Source organism: Kogia breviceps, chromosome 2, assembly GCF_026419965.1.
Source record: "Kogia breviceps isolate mKogBre1 chromosome 2, mKogBre1 haplotype 1, whole genome shotgun sequence".
Lineage (NCBI taxonomy): Eukaryota > Metazoa > Chordata > Mammalia > Artiodactyla > Physeteridae > Kogia > Kogia breviceps.
In genome coordinates this window covers 185,941,226-185,962,748 of record NC_081311.1, presented here as the reverse complement: position 1 = coordinate 185,962,748, position 21,523 = coordinate 185,941,226, and the positions used below count along the sequence as shown (strand labels likewise).

The following is a 21,523-nucleotide window of genomic DNA, read 5'->3' as shown; positions in this document are numbered from 1 at the left end:
AACATAATTTAATGATTAGCCCAGGTGTTGGCACAGTTTAAGAAAACTAGCAGTCAGAGATTGATATTCACCAAATATTACTATTCCTCATACAGAATGAAGAGGATAGTTAGAAAGTTAAGCAACCAATATTTATTTATTATGAATTATTTTTCCTGAAAAGTGTGGATTTTCTGATTATGAATTGTAATCTCCATACCACATTGGTAACATAACCAACAAATCTATTTGTCATTGACCCCAGGACTGGTTAGCACATAAATAAGAAATGAAAATAATGTAGTAACCTAAAGGTTATCCTGCTGAATCACCCCCATATTGTTATTATTGTTTAATGGGAACACATGATAAATTAATGTCATGTTAATGGGTAATCAGTTTATCTTCTATTGACCCAGGGCATGTATAAAGTGTTCATTTGACCTTAAGTTGCATTTCTAGTTTTTCCAAACCTCAGTTACTCTTAGTTGCCCTTGTTCTATGGGCTTGACCCTAACTACAGGGTGAACAAAATTTGCTGAAGCAGTAAAAAGCAATTGAAATTATTTACAGTTATTTCCTGAAAATAATTATTCATTACTGTACATGTATAAATGAAAAATCTGAAATGGGCTGAGCGTTGCTATTCTGGTCTAAAACAACGGCAACTTTGCTTATAGAACAATCATCCGTTGAATCAATTATTTTTCTGATTACATTATACTCATAAAGAAATGAATATAGTGCCCTTTAGAAATACAATATAGTTATAAAAAAAAGTGCACCCTCTCCCTGTACATTTTAATGATTAGCAAAGCTATCTCATGGTTTGGATGGAAGCCCAGGAAATGATCCAAATGGGATTATATTTTCTTAATCTATTAGGATAATGTACAACTTGCTTCCACTCTCCACCCTACCCCATCTAACTTGGCACGTATTGTTAGAAGACCCTGAAATAGTGGTATTCCAGAGAGAGACGCACATACAGTTTATCATCTCCAGACACTGTGTCTGTCATAGCCTGCGATTTTAAGAAGAAAGTATTGCTGACTAGAAGAGGATTCATGTGTTTTAGAATTTGATTGATTATAGGCATCCAGTTAATAGTCAGTGTGATCAGCATTATGCAAACATATAAGGGTCATGGCCTTCATTGGGCTGGCACGTATACACACACACACACACACACACACACACACACACACACACACACACTTTAAAAAGCAGCAACAGGTATTGACTTTCAAATTCATAGTCACAATGCAAAAAACCAAAAGTGACTTAGAGGAGTCATTGTTTCTAAGTACCTGTTCTTAAACTGCATGCTTAGCCCAATAAACATAAACACCAGGGAGGAGAGATACGCAGGTTGACAGTGATCCAGAGGACCAAGGAATGCAACCATCTGAGCCACTTTCAGAATTAAAGAGACCCGAAAGAAAATCTGGCAAGTCCTGCTCAGAGAAGACAGCGACACATTGCTCTCTGCTAAGATGATTTTGCCTAGACATGATCATGACCATTGAGAGACTCAGGGATAAGGGAAAAGGTGCCAGTCACAGCAGAGAAAGGGGATACTACTCTTTCTTTTCCCTACAGATGCTTATGGTTCCCAATGGGCATTGCAGATTTCTGGGAGATGATGCCACAAGCTAGGAAGACATCTTTAGTTGGTACCTCAGTTGGAACAGGCTGCTGAGGCCACCTGGAGAGAAAGCCCCGCCTGCAGATCTTCCACACCTGTGGAACTCAGTGAGCCAAGCATTTGACAGCCAGAAATACAAGGAATCCAGGAGGGAGAGACCTTTTAGCCACTCTTGTGCCATTTTAGACCTTTGTGGGTCTTTTGAGAGACTGTGGTACTATGGGTAATTAACATCAACTATAGGGCTGTTAATTATGCTTTATCTTAGTTTAGTTTATCTTGTGAAATACTTTGGTCAGAGAATTGGCAGGCATAAACATTTGACTGTCCAATAGGGCCTTTACTACCTGTTTTCTAGTGGGACTTAAAATGGAGAAACTATTACCCACGCCCCATCCCTGAGGGAAAAAAAAAACAACTGTGTCTTTTATTATAGGCAAGTCATAGTTGAATTATGCTCGAATAGAATCTTATTTTGTCTACTAACTTTGTGCATATAAGAGTAGCTCCAAAGAATAAGATGGGCATATGCATGAAGAGGCCATTTTCCCTTTTATGTTAAATACTTCTGTCTTTTATTTATTTAAAATAAGAAAGCATGAGCTTGGATTAATATTTTTAAATTAAGAAATTGATAAAAATTAGCCCTACTGCAGGAATGAGAGTTTTTCCTTACCTGTGATGTAGAAGCCCTAGAAGATTGGATCTCTGGGGCCGGGTTCCATGTAAATAGGCTAAATGTAGTAAGCCTACTGAATTTTAGTAAAGAGGAACTATTTGGAATGTGCTGAAGGAAAGTGACTTGGGGATCAACTTGGCATGTATTCATTTATTCAGATAAAAATTCATAGAGCACCTATTCTGTGCCTGGCCCTGCACTGGCAATGGGTTCTGGTGGAAAATAAGATACAATTCCTACCTCCATGTAGCTTACAATCAGTACATTAGCAAATGTGCATTAAGCACATCTCATGTGCCAAGCAACGAGATGTTCTGGGCGTGGTGTGCAGATGAAGAGAAAATGTCCTATCTTCAATGAGCTTACAGTTTAATGGTGAAGTTGAATCAAAGCATTAATTATCATTCCAGACTGCGTGTGATGAGGACTATAATAGAGTCAAGGACTGGAGCACACAGAATTCTTTTAATCCGTTCTTTGTATTAATCTTTTATTTTTGGAGAGCTTTCCTCTGGGACACATTGGTTTTATAAATATTAATTCCATCAGAAAGGAGCTGTAGAAAGTAGTGGACAGAACGTTTCAACTTTAGCTTTTGTCTTGATTGAGGTGTAGCTCCACTGTGTTTATGCAATATTACTTCCCTGTGAATAGGATTCCTGAGGTCTCCTTTTGTCTATGAACATGCAAACAGAGCTTACCTACTCACGGTGCTGGTTTTGCATGAGCTAGTGATTGCCAGCTGCTGAGACCCTCTGAGTGAATGGGAGGTAGATGGGAGGACAAGACAATATTACAACTCACTGAGATCTGAGGCTCCTGCACTGCCCCTAGGGCTCATGGTCTGAAGCCACTGCTTATATACCAACTCTTCTTGTTCTGCCCACTACCCACCAACAATTCCTTGAATGTCACTGGAATGACATTTCTGGAATCAACTCATTTATTTATTGAATTTCTCTAGTGCAGAGAAGCAGGTTAATAGCAAGTCTTGAGCCTCTGCACAAAATACAGGAAGCTATAATGGAGCTAAAAGTTTCTGACATCATTACCATTTACATTTTCTATTTGTTACTTCATTAAATTTTGCAATATTTCTGGAAATATAAGTAGCTACTAAGCCAGATATTTAGGAGTCCAGAGGTGAGGTTGTTTAAATTATTACTCTATGAGGGGTGATTTGTGCTTTCAGATACGTGTTTGTCCTTTAGATCCTTAACCTTTAGCCAATTCCATGTTTGTCATGATTTATTTTCTATATGTTTTTGACCTTCTCTTGGCAGATGGCTTCCACATTATCTTTGTGGAGAACGATTCTGACACTGGCTAGAGAGATACAATTGTGTTCTGTTTATGCAATATAGAAAGCCAGAGCACTGTTTTAAAGCTGTCTTCATATATCATTGTCAGTATTTTGAACCGCTAAATTGTTATTAAAAATTCAGGGACAATAATCCATTTTGAGACTACCATGAGAGAAGCAAATACTATAATGACTGATTGACATTTCAGGAATAACATCATTCAAGACATGCTAATTTCCCTATGACCCATTTCCTTGGATAAGTGTCCCTTGTATAAATAAGTTTGGTTTCCAACCCCTTCCCACCATTTGCTTTTGATGAGGGAGTCTTGATATTAAAAAGGAAAATCATCTGAAATGAAATTTGCTTATGTTCTGTATGGTTCTACAGCCAAAAAATAAAAACATAGTCTACTGGCTTTCTTTACCAGAAAAGAGTTTTATATCACATGGTTTCCACTATTTTTCAAGAAATAAAATGCTATAATAAGCACCTAAATTGGCTTGTGCACTATTTCAGGAGTAATGATCTCTGATAGGAATGTACTAGATAGAGAGTCAGGAGATGGGAGAGTTTGGGTCCCTGTTCTGCTAGGATAAAACTGTCAACTTGACCTTGAAAAGAGGATTTAATTTCTCATAGCTATAGTCAAATTTGGGGTTTTGTTTCTTTGCCATTTTTGTTTTTTTTTAAGCATGTTCAGGTGTGTTCTAGCTGTAGTACGCTATGATGTGGTGCCCAGGAAAAAACATAAGAGAATGTTACACAGATACCCTTTCTCTGTATTCTTCATGGAAAGATACCTACTTTTTTTTTTTTTTTTTTTAGTCAAGAGTGGGAAATTGACCTTCCAATTCCTTGATTTTCAAGTATCTTCATCCTATGAACCATTTTGACAGGACAAAAGCCTTGCAGATGATTTATCCTGTAACTTTCTCTTGTTACTACAAAAGAAAAGAAAAAATAAATGGGTTTGTTAATGGAAAATATGTTGCTTTTTCAATCAGATGCAAATGAGAATGATCATAAACAAACTGCTAATGGTTTTTTATTTTTTTGTACCCTAAAGCATAGATTCCAGTATCATAAGAGGATTGATAGCGATAATTTGCATTTAAATAATGTCCAAGTTTATAAAACACATGCATTTAAAAAAACCTCATTCAACCTTCACAAAACAGAGTATTATCTTTTCTGTTTGATAGATGAGAAAATTGAATCTGGGTTATGAGAGGTAGAGCCAGATCACAATTCTTGTCTTCCATTTCTTAATTCAGCTTGCTTTCCACCATCTCATAGCAGGGTAACATAAACCATGAAGTTCTGAGTGTCTCCAACATTATTTTGGAATACTGGGATGACACTTACTCTTCCTAATAAAGTGTATATTTGAAAAAGAACCACTGAGAGAGGACAATATTACACAGGAGTGATAATTATGGTAATAAAGAGCACCTAATATTTGTATAGAAATATATAGTTGGCTTATTTCAGGGGATCCTTGAACCAACAATCTGACATGGATTCTGTTATTCTTCGGTTACAGGTGTGGAAACCTGTGATAAAAGGCTGAACGCATGCCTTGCCCAACTGGCATATGGCAGAGCTCGGACTCAGCCCAGGCTGTCTGCGATATTTACGTGATCCAACACTACATAGGTTTAGACACCACTGGGGGACAGAGTTGTTTGTCCTTAACGATTAGAATTTTTCAAAGCACAACTCAATTAGCTCTTAACCAGTAATTATTCTTTCATAGAGGAGAGGGAGATACATAAGAGGCAGACAATATAAAATACTGGTTAAAAGTATGGACTCTGGTCTCTCTATATAAACCCCCAGCCGGCGGCTCCCGGGACACGCCGTTCTGATAGTTTAAGCTTACTTTTTGTCCTTCCTGGCTAAACAGAAAAATGTCGGAGACTGCTCCAGTTGCTCCTGCTGTTCCGTACCTTCAGAGAAAACACCTGTTAAGAAGAAGACGAAGAAAACGGGTGCAGCTGCTGGAAAACGCAAGGCGTCCGGGCCCCCGGTGTCCGAGCTCATCACCAAGGCTGTCGCCGCCTCCAAGGAGCGCAGCGGCGTGTCCTTGGCTGCGCTGAAGAAAGCGCTGGCTGTCGCTGGTTATGACGTGGAGAAGAACAACAGCCGCATCAAGTTGGGTCTTAAGAACTTGGTGAGCAAGGGCATCCTGGTGCAGACGAAGGGCACTGGCGCTTCAGGTTCCTTCAAGCTCAACAGAAAGGCGGCCACCGGGGAAACCAAGCCCAAGGCTAAGAAGGCGGGCGCGGCCAAGCCCAAGAAGGCTGCTGGGGCAGCTAAGAAGCCCAAGAAGGCCACGGGCGCGGCCACCCCCAAGAAGGCCGCTAAGAAGACCCCCAAGAAAGCCAAGAAACCGGGGGTGGCTGCTGGGGCCAAGAAAGTGGCCAAGAGCCCGAAAAAGGCGAAGGCAGCCAAGCCGAAGAAGGCGGCTAAGAGTCCGGCCAAGGCCAAAGCCCCCAAAGCCAAGGCAGCCAAGCAAACCCAAGGCTACAAAGGCTAAGAAGGCGGTCTCCAAGAAGAAGTAAATCGGTAGTGGGACGTCGTACTTTGAAAATCTCAAAGGCTCTTTTCAGAGCCACCCACTAATCTCAGATAAAAGAGCTTAGCCGGATGTGTTTCCGTAGGTAACCAACAAGCCTTGTAATAAGGTACTTCTTTTTTAAACTTTTTTTAAACTTGCCGCCCTAATGTGATTGGCTATGCGTCAGGGTGCGCGCGCACCGCCACGTTCAGAATTCTCCGAATGTTGTGTTCAGTCCTCTAGTGAGAGTTTAATGGCTCTCAAAAGAGCCTTTGCGACAGATTCACTTGCCCTTGGCCCTGTGGTGGCTCTCGGGTCTTCTTGGGCAGCAGCAGGGTCTGGATGTTGGGCAGCACGCCGCCCTGAGCGATGGTGACTTTGCCCAGCAGCTTGTTGAGCTCCTCGTCGTTGCGGATGGCTAGCTGCCGGTGAAGCGACATGATGGCGCTTCTTCTTGTCGCGGGCCCCGTTGCCCGCCAGCTCCAGGATCTCGGCCGTCAGGTACACCGGCGCGCCGGCCCTGACCCGCTCGGCATAGTTACCCTTGCGAAGCAGGCCGTGGACTCGGCCCACGGGGAACTGGAGCCCGCCCCGCGAGGAGCGGGTCTTGGCTTTTGCTCGCGCTTTGCTGCCCTCTTTTCCTCGTCCAGACATGTTAGGAAAGAAATAGTGCAGCTTGAGGAAGGGGTTATTATAGTCTCTGGATGTTTCTAAAATTTCCATTCCCATTGGTTTGCAGAGGCTATTGAGAGAGTTAGCCAATCAGAACGCACTTCTGGAGTTACTTGCATGGGCTCCAGGAGAAAATACTACACCGATTAGAGGTTGAGATATTAAGACTTGTATTGATACATACTTTGAAGCAGTTGAAAAGCTTGGATTTTTCCGCTTGATGAATGTAGTCCTATTTGGGGGGAGTATTCTTGCTATTGTTATTATGCCTAAACCTGTATAATTGTTGCTACCACCCTGACACCAAGGGATAGAAAAAAGTAAGCTATCCCTGGTGTTTTATAATTTACCCTTTTCTTTGCCAGAGTTTTTCCCCCTCAGATGTTGACAAGACCCAGGGAGCTGGGTTGATGGTCTAATATCTTTTGGTGAATAGGCAACAAACAGGGAGGCAGAAACAAATAAAAGCCGTTGATAAAGGGAATGAGATTGCTTAGGGAGCTCCTGGAGCTGGAGTAACCTGGGCAAAATAAATGGCTCTAGGAAGATGGGTTCACCTGATATTACATCATTTCCCCTTCATCCCTGTTTTTGTTGTTATTTTAATTTCTGGGGAAGGCCACTCGATTTTACTGGCAAATCTTGACCAAAATCTGAGTTCTGCAGACCGTTAGGGGGGTGTAAACATGGATGGGGAAAAATTACATCTTTATTTTACCAAACTCTAAATGCAGCTAAGCATTTCCTTCAAGTATATCTGCAGGCAGCTAATCACAATGGATTTTGCAGTGCCTCTGACTTTTTCAACAGTGGCCATCACAGATGTTTTTGGATCACTTTGAAGATATTGCAGATATCTTGAAATAAAATTTACATCATTCTGGAAAAAAAAAAAAAAGTATGGACTCTGGAATGAGATCAAATTCCACTTCTTGCTGACCTATTAATATTAGGATAATGGATAATAGTATCCACGTCTATTCTTTAAGAACTCCTTTAAGGAGGGGGCCGAGGTCTCTCTAGAACGGGCTTCCTTTCTTCTCTCTTACCTAACTCTGATGGAATTAAATTCTGATCCTAGCACTAGGTCTACTCTTTCACTCTGCAATGAAATGCATTTCTCCTTCACAGAGTTGTCAAAGCAAAAGTCACAACCATTTGTCACTTAAGCAAGTATCTTTTTTTTTTAACATCTGAAATACATTAACATCAGAAATGAGAAAGTATCAGTTTTGGGGTCTGCCCTCTCTTCCACCATGATTATTGTGACTCAGTCAAAATTAGTCCAAAATCTGACTTCCAGAGTACAGCTAAAGGGGACTCAAGAACCGGGACTGTGATAGGCCGAATAGACATGTATAGACCCTAAATATATGTTTTGAGTCATGTTTCTGTGTACTGCATAATTAAACAGCTCCCATTCAAGAGGGCAAATGAATTACTGATTGGTCTTGTTACCTGCTAGCAAGTAACAAGAGAGATGTGTAGGCAGCAGAGAATTTGGCTGGGATTGGCTGCTTCATTTGCAATATTGGTTGATATCAAGAGAGAATATGGCAAGAGGGAAGTTAGGATGTGTCAAAAAGGACAGAATGGATTTAGAAGCATGATACATATTTCTTGTTTGTCACTTCCTAAGTCATTTCCCAAGATACCTTGGTTAAAATCCAAAATTACTTTCTTGTTTTAAATCCCAGCGTACTAGGGCGAAGGGCAGGAAGTTAATGATGATGCTGTGCTCGTTTTTGTACAGATGGATGTGTGTGCAATTGCAATACCTTTGACATGCATTAGTAGACTACTACATATATTCACAGGTGTATGAGAGTTAAATGAGACATCACCTCTAATTTCTTAAACATTGTACGTAGTGCTGGGAACTACTTTTTCTAATAATGATAACAATAAAAGTGTATCAATAATTATTAATGTTTAGAAATTGAGACCTACAGAGAAGAGCTAGGAAAATGCAATGCCTGGAGTTGGACTAAAGAAAAGAACGGTGAAGGAGGCTTCCTTTGGCTGCTTTGAATTCTGGTCCCAGTTAGGTCTGAGGTCTGGTTTCTCTCCTTGACTGCCACAGTTAGGCTCTGTGATTTAATGCTTGTGTGGTTTCATGGCCTCGCATGGAAACCAGAACAATATCTCCTCCCACTAAATGCCAGGAGGATCTGCTGAATGAGAAACATGCAGTGAGGCTGGAGCTGAAGCCCGGAAATACAAACTGTGGTCTCTGGCATTATGAAGACTCAAAACGCAGAACCGAAAATCAGATGCTTTCTGGGCACTGCAATCAAAAGCAATAGCCTTATCATTGACTCCCATCACTTCTTTAGCCAGAACCTCAGTGTTTCCTATCAGTGGCCTAGAGATAAACCTCTTGGTCCTGGGAACCAATGGTCCTTTTCTAATGGGCCATCAACACAAAGGAATGCTTGTCATTTTGGAGACTGCAGTGAAGGTTCATCGATAAATGCTTGTTAGCATTTTATGAAGACAGTTACAGAGATGGAAAATACTCATAAAAATGTCCTCCTCCAAAGAACAGTCCCTGCCCCCAGCTCATTTTTAGATGTCTTAGATACAGTAGGTCATGAAATTCGTATTCAATTAACTTATGTGAGAGCAGAATCCATTCTTTGTCACTTTTCTTTTTCCATGGAAAAATGCTTTGCAAATCACCATCCGCTCCTCTTGCATCTCTGTGCTTGCTACTCTTCAACACAACTTTGCCAAATGCAACAGGAGAGCAGAGGACTCAGAGGTAGGTGTCTGACAAGTGTCACAGAACCAGGACAAAGGAAGGTGCTTTCCGACGTGTTCCCACTGGATCAATGTGTACCACTTGCAAAGGTAGCACTGGTCACCCTCCACTCAAGGTGTCCAAGAATATAATATTCTAAAAGATTATTTTTTCTTGCCAAAAATACAAACATGTTCAAGATGGAAACTCTTTTTTTCCCTTTCCCCTAAATCTAACCTAATGAGTGGGGTGATTTCAGAACTGCTGGGGAAAACAAATCAATTCTTTCTGGTTTTTAAAAACTGACAAGAAATGCTGAGTGAGTAAAAGGCATGGAGGCAGCATTCAGTAAATGCACCCGCATCAGGAGGGAGGTCAAGTTAGAATTGTGTTTGACTGTTGGAGTTTACTAAAAAAATTTAAGTACCATTCCTGGAGATAAAATATTGTTATGCGTGCATTAGCTCTTGGCTAGATAGCCAATACTCATGTACATGGCATAATTTTTATATATAAATGGATGCACTACAAATCAATGCTCTCTAATCTCAGCTGTGCCCTCCATGCTGCTCAGAAACACTGTTATTCATCTGATTTCCTATTACACTCCCTCAGGGCCAGTACAAGCCTTCTGTAACTCTGACCAGCTCCACTCCCCAACACCCTCTAGCTGATGGCTCCTTCCCCAGAGGTTCCCTTTATTTTCCTCCTCTTCCAAGCAAGACACTTCATGTGTAGTCTTGGTTTTATCCTTTTCCATCATTTTGGGGTCCTAGAATCCAAAATCTCCTTGTTCAGTCCTCCAGTGTTATGTTTCAGAGCTTTGCAAGTTCCTTCTTCTTGCTTTTATTTGCAGAAATGTAGCCTAGCTAAAGTTCTTTGTTTACTGTGCTCCATAGACTTCCTTGCAACTGGGACCGTGGTGTTGATGACCCCCAGGTGGCGTCTGACCTTGCTTCATGCAGGAACATTCCAGAGCTCCTTGTTTCTCTCCCTCGCGGCTTCAGTGACATCTTCTTTGTGGAATTCTCCTCCTCTTTCAAAATATCTTCCCTCACACTTGATATTTCTTCCAGCTCCTGACCATCTCTCTCCTTTCTTTCACTGCTACACTTCTGATAATTGAATTTTTATATGGACTGTTTTTGCTTTCTCACCTCCCATTTGTATCTCAAGCCCTTCCTTACACTCTGGCAAAAAAACAACCTTCCTTTGGCTTCTGGGGTACCGCTTTTTCCTGGGTTTTCTTTCTTTCTGGTGTATTCTTCTCATGTCGTTCAGTTTTCTCCCATTTGCTAAAGGTAGGGATTCTGTGTGATTAAATGTTAAGACAACTTGGAGATTTCATTTATTTCTGCATTTTAACTAATGTCCTTATGCCGATGATTCCAAAATCTATGTCCCTATCCCATCCTCTCGCCAAAGCTCTGATTACTTATTCTCAATTCCATTGCTAACTTCCATGTGTATGTCCATTAATACTCTGGCCTCATTTATTTGAAACTCTGCTCATTGTCTCCTCTTCAAAATCCCTCCTCCTCTTACTTTCCCTAACTCTGTTAAAGCCACTATAACAAAATCATCAACAAAATCTTAGCACTATCTTCATTTTCTCCTTTCTCTTGCTACCTTAACTGATCACCATGCTCTGAAGAACCTACTTCTCTCCTGTATCCTGTCCATTCCTTCTGAATCTCCATCCCTACTTTGCCTGCCTTAGTCCAGGCCCTCCTCTTCTCCAACTTATACCACTGGAGTTCTCCTCATTGGTTTCTCTGACTACCAGTATCTCTCCTGCAATTTGTCCCCTGCACTGCTCTTGGAGTTTTCTTTCTCAAACTCAGCTACCATTATCCCGAGTCTCCACGGTTAAGGCTACTCTATACTCTTCTGCCTAAGTTGCATTTAAAACATGTTTTCTATCATTTCAAGTCTCCTACAACCTGGCCTCAGCCACAATTCCCTTCTATCTTCCATTACTTCCTTTTACTGCTCTTAGGATCAGTCTCTTCTTCCCCTTGCCATTTCTATATGTTGGCATTGAACCCATATTTCAAAGACTAGTTCAAGGCTCAACAGACCCTTGTGCAGAGTCTTTTCTGGACACCCTATTAATAATAGCTTCTTCTTTCTCCTTCTAGCTTCTTCTGCAGAGGAGTCTTCTGCAGCCCTTTCCTCTGCCTCACATTACTGTCAGGTGAGTAACTCAAGAGTTTATATTAATCTTGACCCCCGCCAGGTACCTGGACCCTGAGGAGGCACTCACTGCTTCATGGAACAAACTGAACTTGGAGCTGACCATGATGGAAACAAGAACCTGATGTTTATTACTTTGAAATCATTGTAAAAGAGAAACATTTTCAAAGATTTTATTCAGCTATGTCCAAATAAGGGAGCCATTCATTTTTCATGGCTTATAATCAGACAGGTGTAAAATGGCTGTGGAAAGGCAGAGTTGCAAATTAATTATCCACTTAACCTCTGACAAAAGAAAATAATCTGACACCGTTTCAAGGATCTTTCTTTTTTTCCCCCTCAATCAGGATAATAATGTAAAATTTTGCTAATGTCTTTCAAGGACAGTGTCACATTTATGGCCTTTTGTCACACAGTTTCCTGCAATTGAGCAGACTGTGGTTCAGTGATAAGCATTGGTAAACAGAGCTCCTCTGAGATGGAGACAGGTTTGTATGTGACGCACCATGATTAAAGAAAAAGCTGGGTGATAACCTGTGGGACAGACATGTAACTTACCATAAAGGAGGAGAGCAGGGTTAATGATTCTGTATGAGAAGGATGAGTAAACATAGATGAGGATTGGATTTCTGGGATCAACAATGTGAAATTAACCGAGACAGCTATATCTTATCTGATCCCAATTCCAAAGAATTTCCTTGTTAAATTACATAAATGTGCATTGGATGGATTAATACACACAGAACTTTGAAGAGTTTTCCTCCCTAGGTTCTCAGCTTCTTTGCTAAGAGAGAAAAACAGTCAACATAAACCATTATTTTAAGATTGCTTTAGGGCTTCCCTGGTGGCGCAGTGGTTGAGAATCCGCCTGCCAATGCAGGGGACACGGGTTCGAGCCCTTTTCTGGGAAGATCTCACATGCTGCGGAGTAGCTAGGCCCGTGAGCCACAACTACTGAGCCTCTGATCTGGAACTTGGGCTCCGCAACAAGAGAGGCCGTGACAGCGAGAGGCCCACACACCACGATGAAGAGCGGCCACCGCTCGCCGCAACTGGAGAAAGCCCTCGCACAGAAACGAAGACCCAACACAGCCAAAAATAAATAAATAAATAAATAAATTTTTAAAAATTTAAATTCATTCTATAAAAAAAAAGATTGTTTTAACAATATTGAGCATAGAGCATCATTTGCTTCCTGTCAAGGCAACATTTCTCAGAGCATTTTGTTTTTGAAGAAATGACAGAAAGAGAAAAGGGAATTGTGCCTCAAATGGGTTTTTGAAGCATTGTAAAAACATGGCAGAATCAAATATCTACAAAAATGTAATCACTGTAAATGTTGAGAGTGACTGACTTCAAGCTCAGCAACTTGAGAAATAATTCCTTAAATGAGTAGCTTTAAGCCTAAATTAACTTTGAAAATGGTCACTTATTCAGTAGGAAAGTGCTTAGAGCTTTCTTTTAAAAAATTACATGTAGGGCTTCCCTGGTGGTGCAGTGGTTAAGAATCCGCCTGCCAATACAGGGGACACGGGTTCGTGCCCCAGTCAGGGAAGATACCACATGCCGTGGAGCGGCTGGGCCTGTGAGCCACAACTACTGAGCCTGTGCGTCTGGAGCCTGTGCTCTGCAACGGGAGAGGTCACAACAGTGAGAGGCCCGCGTACCGCAAAAAAACAAACAAACAAACAAACAAAAACGGCCCCACTGCTTCTTCTTCCTGCTCTATTCTATTCCTCACTTGCTGCTTATATTTCCTCATCACCAACTTGAAATCAAACTGCGGCCTTCACTAATTTACTAAAACTGTATTTTAGATCATCCTCAGTGGCCCCCCCGTTACCCACTCCAAGGTCTGTTTCCTCAGTTCTCTTCCTTCTCCATCTCTCTGCCATATTTGACAAATGAGGTTAATAGCTAAATTTCTGTTCTACCTTCTTCCTAATGGTAAAAAAGACAAAAATTTTCATTCTACAAGCAGGTCTTCTTCGTATATTTTAAAGTTAAAAAAAATAAAGCTTCTTTATGTAGTATAATATTATGTATATTGTATATATAGGTACATATATAGGTATGCATAAATTATATATAGGTATACAAAAATTGTATATAGGGATATATGTGAAATGTCAGAAAATACAGTTAAATACAAGGCTTGGCAGGTGGTCATAATCTCATAATCTCCCCTAGAACTATTTTCAATACCTTGATTTATGTCCCTCGTGACATATTTTAAACACCTTGATGTATTTACCTCCTGAGTGTTAAAAATGAATGTAAATATATATACACTTAGATCAACAGGATCACATACTGTTCCATGTTCTATAACTTTTAAAATCCTTGACATTTGAATATCTGCCCATGAAAACATTTACTCCCCTACCTTGCAGGTGGCAGCTGTTTTCCTATTAGCGCTCAGATCTCCTCCCCACGGTTCCCCCGCCATGCCCCGTTCCTCAGCACCAATCCCTATAAACTACATTTCCTCTTCCCAAGAGCTTCCACTTAAGTTAGATCAGTGGGAGAGAGTGGAAGGATACAGGATAGGAAGGTAGAACAGCTTGGATACTTATCTTTGTCTCTCTGCTTGGGTAGACACTCTGGCAGGACAGGCTACATAATTTCTGGGCCCCAGCGTAAAATGGAAACGTGGGCCTCTTGTTCAAAAATTGTTAAAAATGCTAAGATGACAGCAGGGTGTTAAACCAAGTGTGCCCCAGGGCCCTGCTGCGTGTGCTGTTCTGCGGGAGTGCGCAGATTGCAGGCCAAGAAGCTGGCTCTGCTCTCTGGCAGGGGCTTCATCTCTTCTAAGACTCAGGTTCACACCTGACGGCCTTGGCCACACAGCTCTTTGAATGACTGCCTGTACATACCTCTCTCGCTGTCCTGTGGTGATTCCTGTGGCCACAGGTCACTGGGTTGTCCCACTTTCCCTGCTTCCTCTTCTGGCTTTTCCAACACTTCTGTAACTAGTTCTCCCTAGTAAATTTCTTCTACTGAACTATCTGTTTTTTTTTTTTTTTTTTTTTTTTTTTTTGCGGTATGCGGGCCTCTCACTGTTGTGGCCTCTCCCGCTGCGGAGCACAGGCTCCGGACGCGCAGGCCTAGTGGCCATGGCTCACGGGCTCAGTCGCTCCGCGGCATGTGGGATCTTCCCGGACCGGGGCACGAACCCGTGTCCCCTGCATCGGCAGGCGGATTCTCAACCGCTGCGCCACCAGGGAAGCCCGAACTATCTGTTTTAACCCTGACTGATGACTAGATTAGGAGCCCCGGCATTGTACTGCTGTTTCCTGTATTCTATCCAATACTATCGCTCCAGGCATCACTAATCCATCACAACTTTCTTTCTGTGAGATTAAACTCAGTCTCAGAACACTTCTCAACACAGTGTTTGACTGCAGTTGACATAGGACATGAAATCTGTGTGGCCTCCCAGATATACATCATCCTTTTAAACAACTTCATCCTCTCTACTGTGGCTATGGTACATTTTATTTAACTAATCCCTAACTGGTGACAATTCGTTTTTCATTTTTCACCAATTCAGAAACACATTGTTTTACATAGGTATTTTTGTTTACTTCTTCAGTTGTCTTCAGGATAATGTCTTTGAAGTGGAATTGCTAGGCCAAAGGGTATGCACGTTTCATATTTTGATGCATATTGCTACTTCAGAATGGCTGTATGAATATTACTATGTTTAAGTATGAAACATGTCTATAATACGCTAAGATTGATCTTTTTTCCCTTCAAAACAGTTAGGAGTCATAACATTTCCTTCAACAAATCATTTTTGCAATTCTTAAAAACTGTCTCCAGATCCAACTTCAAAGGCACTTAGAAGTCACCCCTTTATATTCAACTTACAACTTATTTTTAAATGAAAAGAGTATTACTCAGCTTAATCACCTTCTCAGTCTCCAGACTTGCTTTCAATGGACTTTTGATTATTTTTCAGAAGTAAAAATCTATTTTCATGTGTTGAAGTTTTCTCATTTTTGAATATAGTCAAAACAATAGACTGCTGTCCCTGAAGTCTTGAACAGAAGAGCTGGAAACTCTTTTAAGAAACTGCTGCAGCTTTATTGAAGCTTCTAGCTTCCCAAGGTAACTCCTTTGAGAGGGAGGCAATACTCATTGAGATGTAAGTTTGGTATATTTGTTTTAAAACTTAGTTGCTTTATATTATGGAGGAAACCTCTTCATTAGTGCAGGTTACCTCTACCTGTAACTCTTCTAAACAAAATCTTTAGTCAAAAGGGCTGTAAAATATTTGTTTAGCTTGATTTCATCAATATAGCAATGGAAATATCTCATCTGTAAGTACCTCCATCTTTCACCTGAAATTGTTCTGACTGAAAACAATGTTGTTTTCCTAAGTACACAGTAAATCATGCTGCTTGATTTTAAAAGTTAGGCCACCCTTCAGAGAGCTTTGGGTCTTTCCATTTTGTACACTCTGTCCAAGGTAATTTCTAATTTGCCTTTTGCAAGGAGAGCCTGGAAACGTGCTCTCATAGGATTGAATGTTTTCTCTTTCTTTCCTTCTCAAGAATGTCATGCAGCATAAATATTTACAATTGTTATATCTTCTTCTTGGATCGATCCCTTGATCATTATGTAGTGTCCTTCTTTGTCTCTTGTAATGGTCTTTATGTTAAAGTCTATTTTGTCTGATATGAGAATTGCTACTCCAGCTTTCTTCTGATTTCCATTTGCATGGAATATCTTTTTTCCATTTTCAAATGATCACAGAGCAAACAAAAACACCCTCCCTCCTTCACTCTGGTTAAAATCTCTCGGTTTAAGGGCAACGTCTGGTTTCAGTAATATGAAATTCTTTGTTAGCTTTAGAAATGGGAGATCAATGACTTATTCTTATAATCCCTTAACTCTTAAATGCTGTACCAGAAAGCTGGTTTCAAAAAATAAGACCAGGCTTTGTATTTAGATAGAGAATCAAATGAGTCCCTGGGAATGTGTGTGCTCCTTTTCGTGCTGTGTTTTCAGCCCGTCAGACCAATAAATTCCTCCAGGTCTCAGCTCTTTAATTCCCTTTAGGGAGGACTGGGATAAAGAATATCAACGCATTCTAAAAAATCCCGCTGTTTTTATGACATACAGAAATAGCTACAAGAAGTACCTTAATCATTTTTACTTGCTGGGCCATGGAACATTTTTTTTCCTCAAAAGCTAATGATCACTAAGGGCCTGCACACATGCACACAGAACCCTGGCCCTTGGGTCTACCTAAGTCACCTTTGCAGCACAGCCCCCAAATAAAACTGTACCTAGTTCTCTGAATTTGCGCTTCTGCTGTACACTTCATGGTTTATAAGCTTCCATTTCATTTCCTCTGCTTGCCACGTTGCAGCTGTAATAGTTCAGATTCTGAACAAGGAACTTATCCGGGCCGGACTAATCCAGCTGAAATTTGCACTCATGGTATAAAATTGATTGAGGCCTGTCTCCATTAATCAGAATCCTCTAGACTATTTGGACTCCTCATTCTTACATCTATACTTTTGTGGATTCTTGTGCTTGGAGTGACCTTCCTTTTCCATTGCATCTAATGAAATTCTTTCTTCCATCAAAGCTCAGACAAGTCTTACCTCCCACCATGAGCCTTCTCCAATTTTTAAAAGTTGAGCTTTACACTACTCTTTTTTCTTTGAACTCCTATAATATAAAATATAATGTTTTGAACTTATTATTTGTAATTGTCTTCTAGAAGGGCCTATATACCACTTAGGGCAGATGGCATTGCACGTCTGCTGGCAGCCCTCCTTCCCAACACAGGCAAGCGTAAAACCAAGGTCCTTGGACATTCTCATCATCTTGTTTAGTAATTCGGTCTTTATGCAGTAAAAGATGTGAAAATGCAGATCTTATATGATGTGTTCAAATCTAGGGCTTAACGATGACAGAAATTGTTTTGTCCATTTTCATTGTTTTGATGAGTAGCCACATCAAGTGTATGCTATCCTCTTCATAAATTTTACGTGCATTATGTTGAACACAAATCTACTCTCTTTCATGGTTTCCAGTTTTCAAAGACTTAAACAAACCGCCTCTTTGGAAAATTTCTACTTCTGTTTTTCTTTTTAGTGTCTTATTCTTTTCTGAGCTCCCCTTTTTTTGTTTTCCATTTCTATCATGTTCTGTATTTGTACGCATTCTCAAGAATCTAAAGGATTAAAAAAGAATATGTATATGCACTACAGGCTTCCACCACTTGAAAATATTTTCATCAACAATGTAAATTCAAGTAAATTTTTAACAATTAAACTTATTACTTTTCAAAACAGTTAATTTACCTCCAAGTTATTCAAAATTATTTATGAAGATTAAAAGGGAAACCTAAGTTATTAACAAATATCAAAATTCTAAATAAAATTAAGTTAAACTAGTTTAAAATTTTTATTTAAAAATATATATTTAAAAAACTCTTTATTACGGAAAATTTCAAATATACAAAAGTAGACAGAATAATATATGGAACTCCCATATACTTATTATTTAGCTTTGATAATTGATCAGCTCATGACCAATCTTATTTTATCTCACTTTCTATCCCTCATCTGATATTTTGAAGTAAATCCCACTTGTCATATAATTTGATCTGTAAATAAGTGAATAGTGTCTCTAAAAGATAAGAGATCTTAACATAACAACATTATGACTATCATGCCTAAAACATGACAATATTTCCTCAATATCAACAAATAACTAGCAAATATTCAGGATTCCAATTGTCTCAAATGTCAACATATATTTTTTTGTAGTTTGAATCAAAATCCCATCCACACATTGCAATTTATTCAAATGTCTAAGTCTCTTTTAATCTTTAGATTTTCCTCTCCTTCTGTCTGTTTCTCTTTCTCTCTATCTCTCCTTTTCATTTTGTTTGTTGAAGGAACCACATTTGTTTGCCCTATAGAATTTTCCCCCTGAGTTTTGTTGATTGCATCCCTATTGTGTTCGTTAACATTTTAAATATCAATATTAAATTAAATCTTATTTAATATTTTGTAAGATTACAAATATTTGCAATTTTAGCATTCGGTGTCCAATTAGTTACAATGTAAAGAATTGGTGTGTGTGCACACAGTCTGAGCGAAATGAACTGTAATATCGCACAGTTTTCTGCAGTCACTCCATAACTACTGCACTTACCCTGCAGTTTTACTACAGACCTTCCTCAACTTATGATATAGGGTTATATCTTGATAAACCTGTCGTAAGTTGAAAATATCATAAGTTGAAAATGCATTTGATGCACATAATCTACCAAACATCATAGCTTAGCCTGGTCTACCTTAAATGTGCTCAGATCACTTCCATTAGCTTACCGTTGGGCAAAATCATCTAGTACAAAGCCTATTTTATGACTGTTGAATAGCTCATGTAACTTATTGAACACTGTACTGAAAGTGAAAAACAGAATGGTTGTATGGGTACAGAATGGTTTTAAGTGCGTTGGTTCTTTACCCTTGTGATCACGTGGCTGACTGCGAGATGCGGCTGCCCCTGCCAAGCGTCATGTGAGAGTATCATACTGCGTATCACTAGCCCTGGAAAAGAGCAAAATTCAAAATTCCAAGTACGGTAATTTCTGCTGAACATGTATCACTTTCGCATCATTGTTAAAGTGGGTAGGTCGAGCCACCGTAGCCCGGGGCTGTCTGTTGTACTCTCTAGAACCAAACATTGGAACCTGAAGAGAAGCCGAAGAGATGCTTGACATCACTGGCAAACTAGACTTCATCATGTAAGAAGCTCTTGTGTTCATGCTGAGAGGAAGATTTCACAAGCTATTTGACTTGTCTCCTACCTGAGCTTCTCCCACTCCATTCCCTTTGCATTGTCTGTCTTTGCTGTCAGGGACAGGACAACACAGACAGTCTCACTACCTCAGGTTTTGTTTCATTGGGTAAGAAATGGGTAGAAGCATTTCTTTGGGGCTTGAATGGTATTAGCTGTGAGAGTGGATGTTTAAATTTACAGACTGTACTGGGTCCGCACTGAACACCGGACCCCAGTGGGAGAGGAGCCCATGTGTGTGTGCTCATTTGTGTGTATTTGTGATACCTGTTGCCCTCTAATATGCAGGGACCAAGGCAGGCCTCTTCATGTCTGTGCCTAAAAGTAGTCCTGTCTCCGGGAGCAGGCAGTGTTTCCAAACCTCACACTTTTGAGTCATGACCTTCATGATTTTTGCCATTGCTTCATACCACCTGTTCTGTTATCTACTACATTAGCTTTCTATCACTGAGTAACCAATTACCACAAACTTAGGGGGCTCAGCTTAGCTGAATTCTCTGCTCAGGGTCTCACAAGGTTGAAATCAGGGTGTCACAGGTATCCCTGTCTCATCTAGAGGTTGGTGAACTCTTCCAAGCTCATTCAGGTCATTGGAAGAATTCACTTTCTGTGATCGTAGAATCGAGGTCCCCACTTTCTTGCTGGCTATCAATGACATGCGTTCTCAGCCTCTATAGGCGGTTGTTCCCTCTTACATGGCCCTTTGCACAACAGGCAGTTTCCTTCTTCAAGGCCAAGAAGAGAGTCCTCCTCATCTACTATGACACTGTAGATATTATATAACATAATGTAGTCATGGGAGTGATGATACCATCATTTTCACAGTTTCCTTCCCATACTCAAGAGGATAGAATTATACAGGGCATATTCTCCAGGGGGTGGGAATCTTGGAGGTCATCAGAATCCTGCCTACCACATTTTTTTTTTTTTTAGTCTACCACATTTATTTAACATTTTCTCTTTAAGTCAACTCACTTTTTAAATAGATTTGTAAAAGTTTGTATCAAGTATTTAATGTGCTAAGTTTGTGTACATGTGTGTTTATGTGTTTCTCTCTCTCTCTTTATATATTCACATACACTAGCATAAATGTATAACCAAAAAATAAAGTGTTTAGCAATATATCCCTTAAAATTATCCTATTTCCTTAAGGCTTATGTACCACATTGGGAAACAGTGCCCCTTGGTACAGCACTAAACAACCACTTGTTGAATGTATGATAATTAAAATAGTTATAGATTGCAGGGCTTTGGTTTCAGTGAAACCAAATATATATATATTTACATTTCTACAACTATGTAAATGTTATTTATCTCTAAGATTATATAAACTGTGTGTATCGATACTCATTAAAATATACCTTTTTTTTTTTTTTTTTTTTTTACTATGAAAGAGTGACTTGAAGGTAACTTGATACCCATTGGTATATGGAATGTTCTGTCCTTTAAACTTGGGACTAAATTGAAAAAAGCCTAGTAGACCATTATGTGTTTTCAGTATTTGCTGTAGTGCCATTAATTTCAAAAAGGCGTAAACCAATTAAATTCCATGTTACCACAGAGAAACAGAGATAAAAAGGAAATGTCCGTGTGTTTCTCCTAAAGAGAAAGGAAAACTTTTGTGATGACAGGCATATCTCTGAGGACTTGACTAATCTCTTGTATAATCTTTGTGGCACTGAAACCTTCCTATCACAAGGAATAATCTATTGGTCTGATTATTTTCATAATCCAATCCTTAGTCACTGCCCAAACACATGTGGCTTCACATAAAATCAGCAGATACCTATGCTGGGGTATGTACATACAATACATATACATACATGTGAAAGAAGTCACATGTCTCTGTTTGGACTGCTCTGTAGATTTATTGTATCTTGTAACTCACTTATCTGACAGTTGACAGGAG

At 39.9% G+C, this 21,523-nt stretch overlaps 1 protein-coding gene and 1 pseudogene across 1 annotated transcript; one reads left to right on the top strand and one right to left on the bottom strand.

Moving 5' to 3' along the window:
- The first annotated feature begins 5,523 nt into the window (after positions 1-5,523).
- LOC131750065 (histone H1.3-like) lies at positions 5,524-6,177 on the top strand. The gene is given in 3 exon segments (XM_059052350.2): positions 5,524-5,557; positions 5,560-6,127; positions 6,129-6,177. Coding segments are annotated over 3 exon segments (651 nt in total).
- Positions 6,178-6,456: 279 nt separating this feature from the next.
- Positions 6,457-6,827, bottom strand: LOC131749953 (histone H2A type 1-like; annotated as a pseudogene).
- Between the last annotated feature and the right edge of the window lie 14,696 nt (positions 6,828-21,523).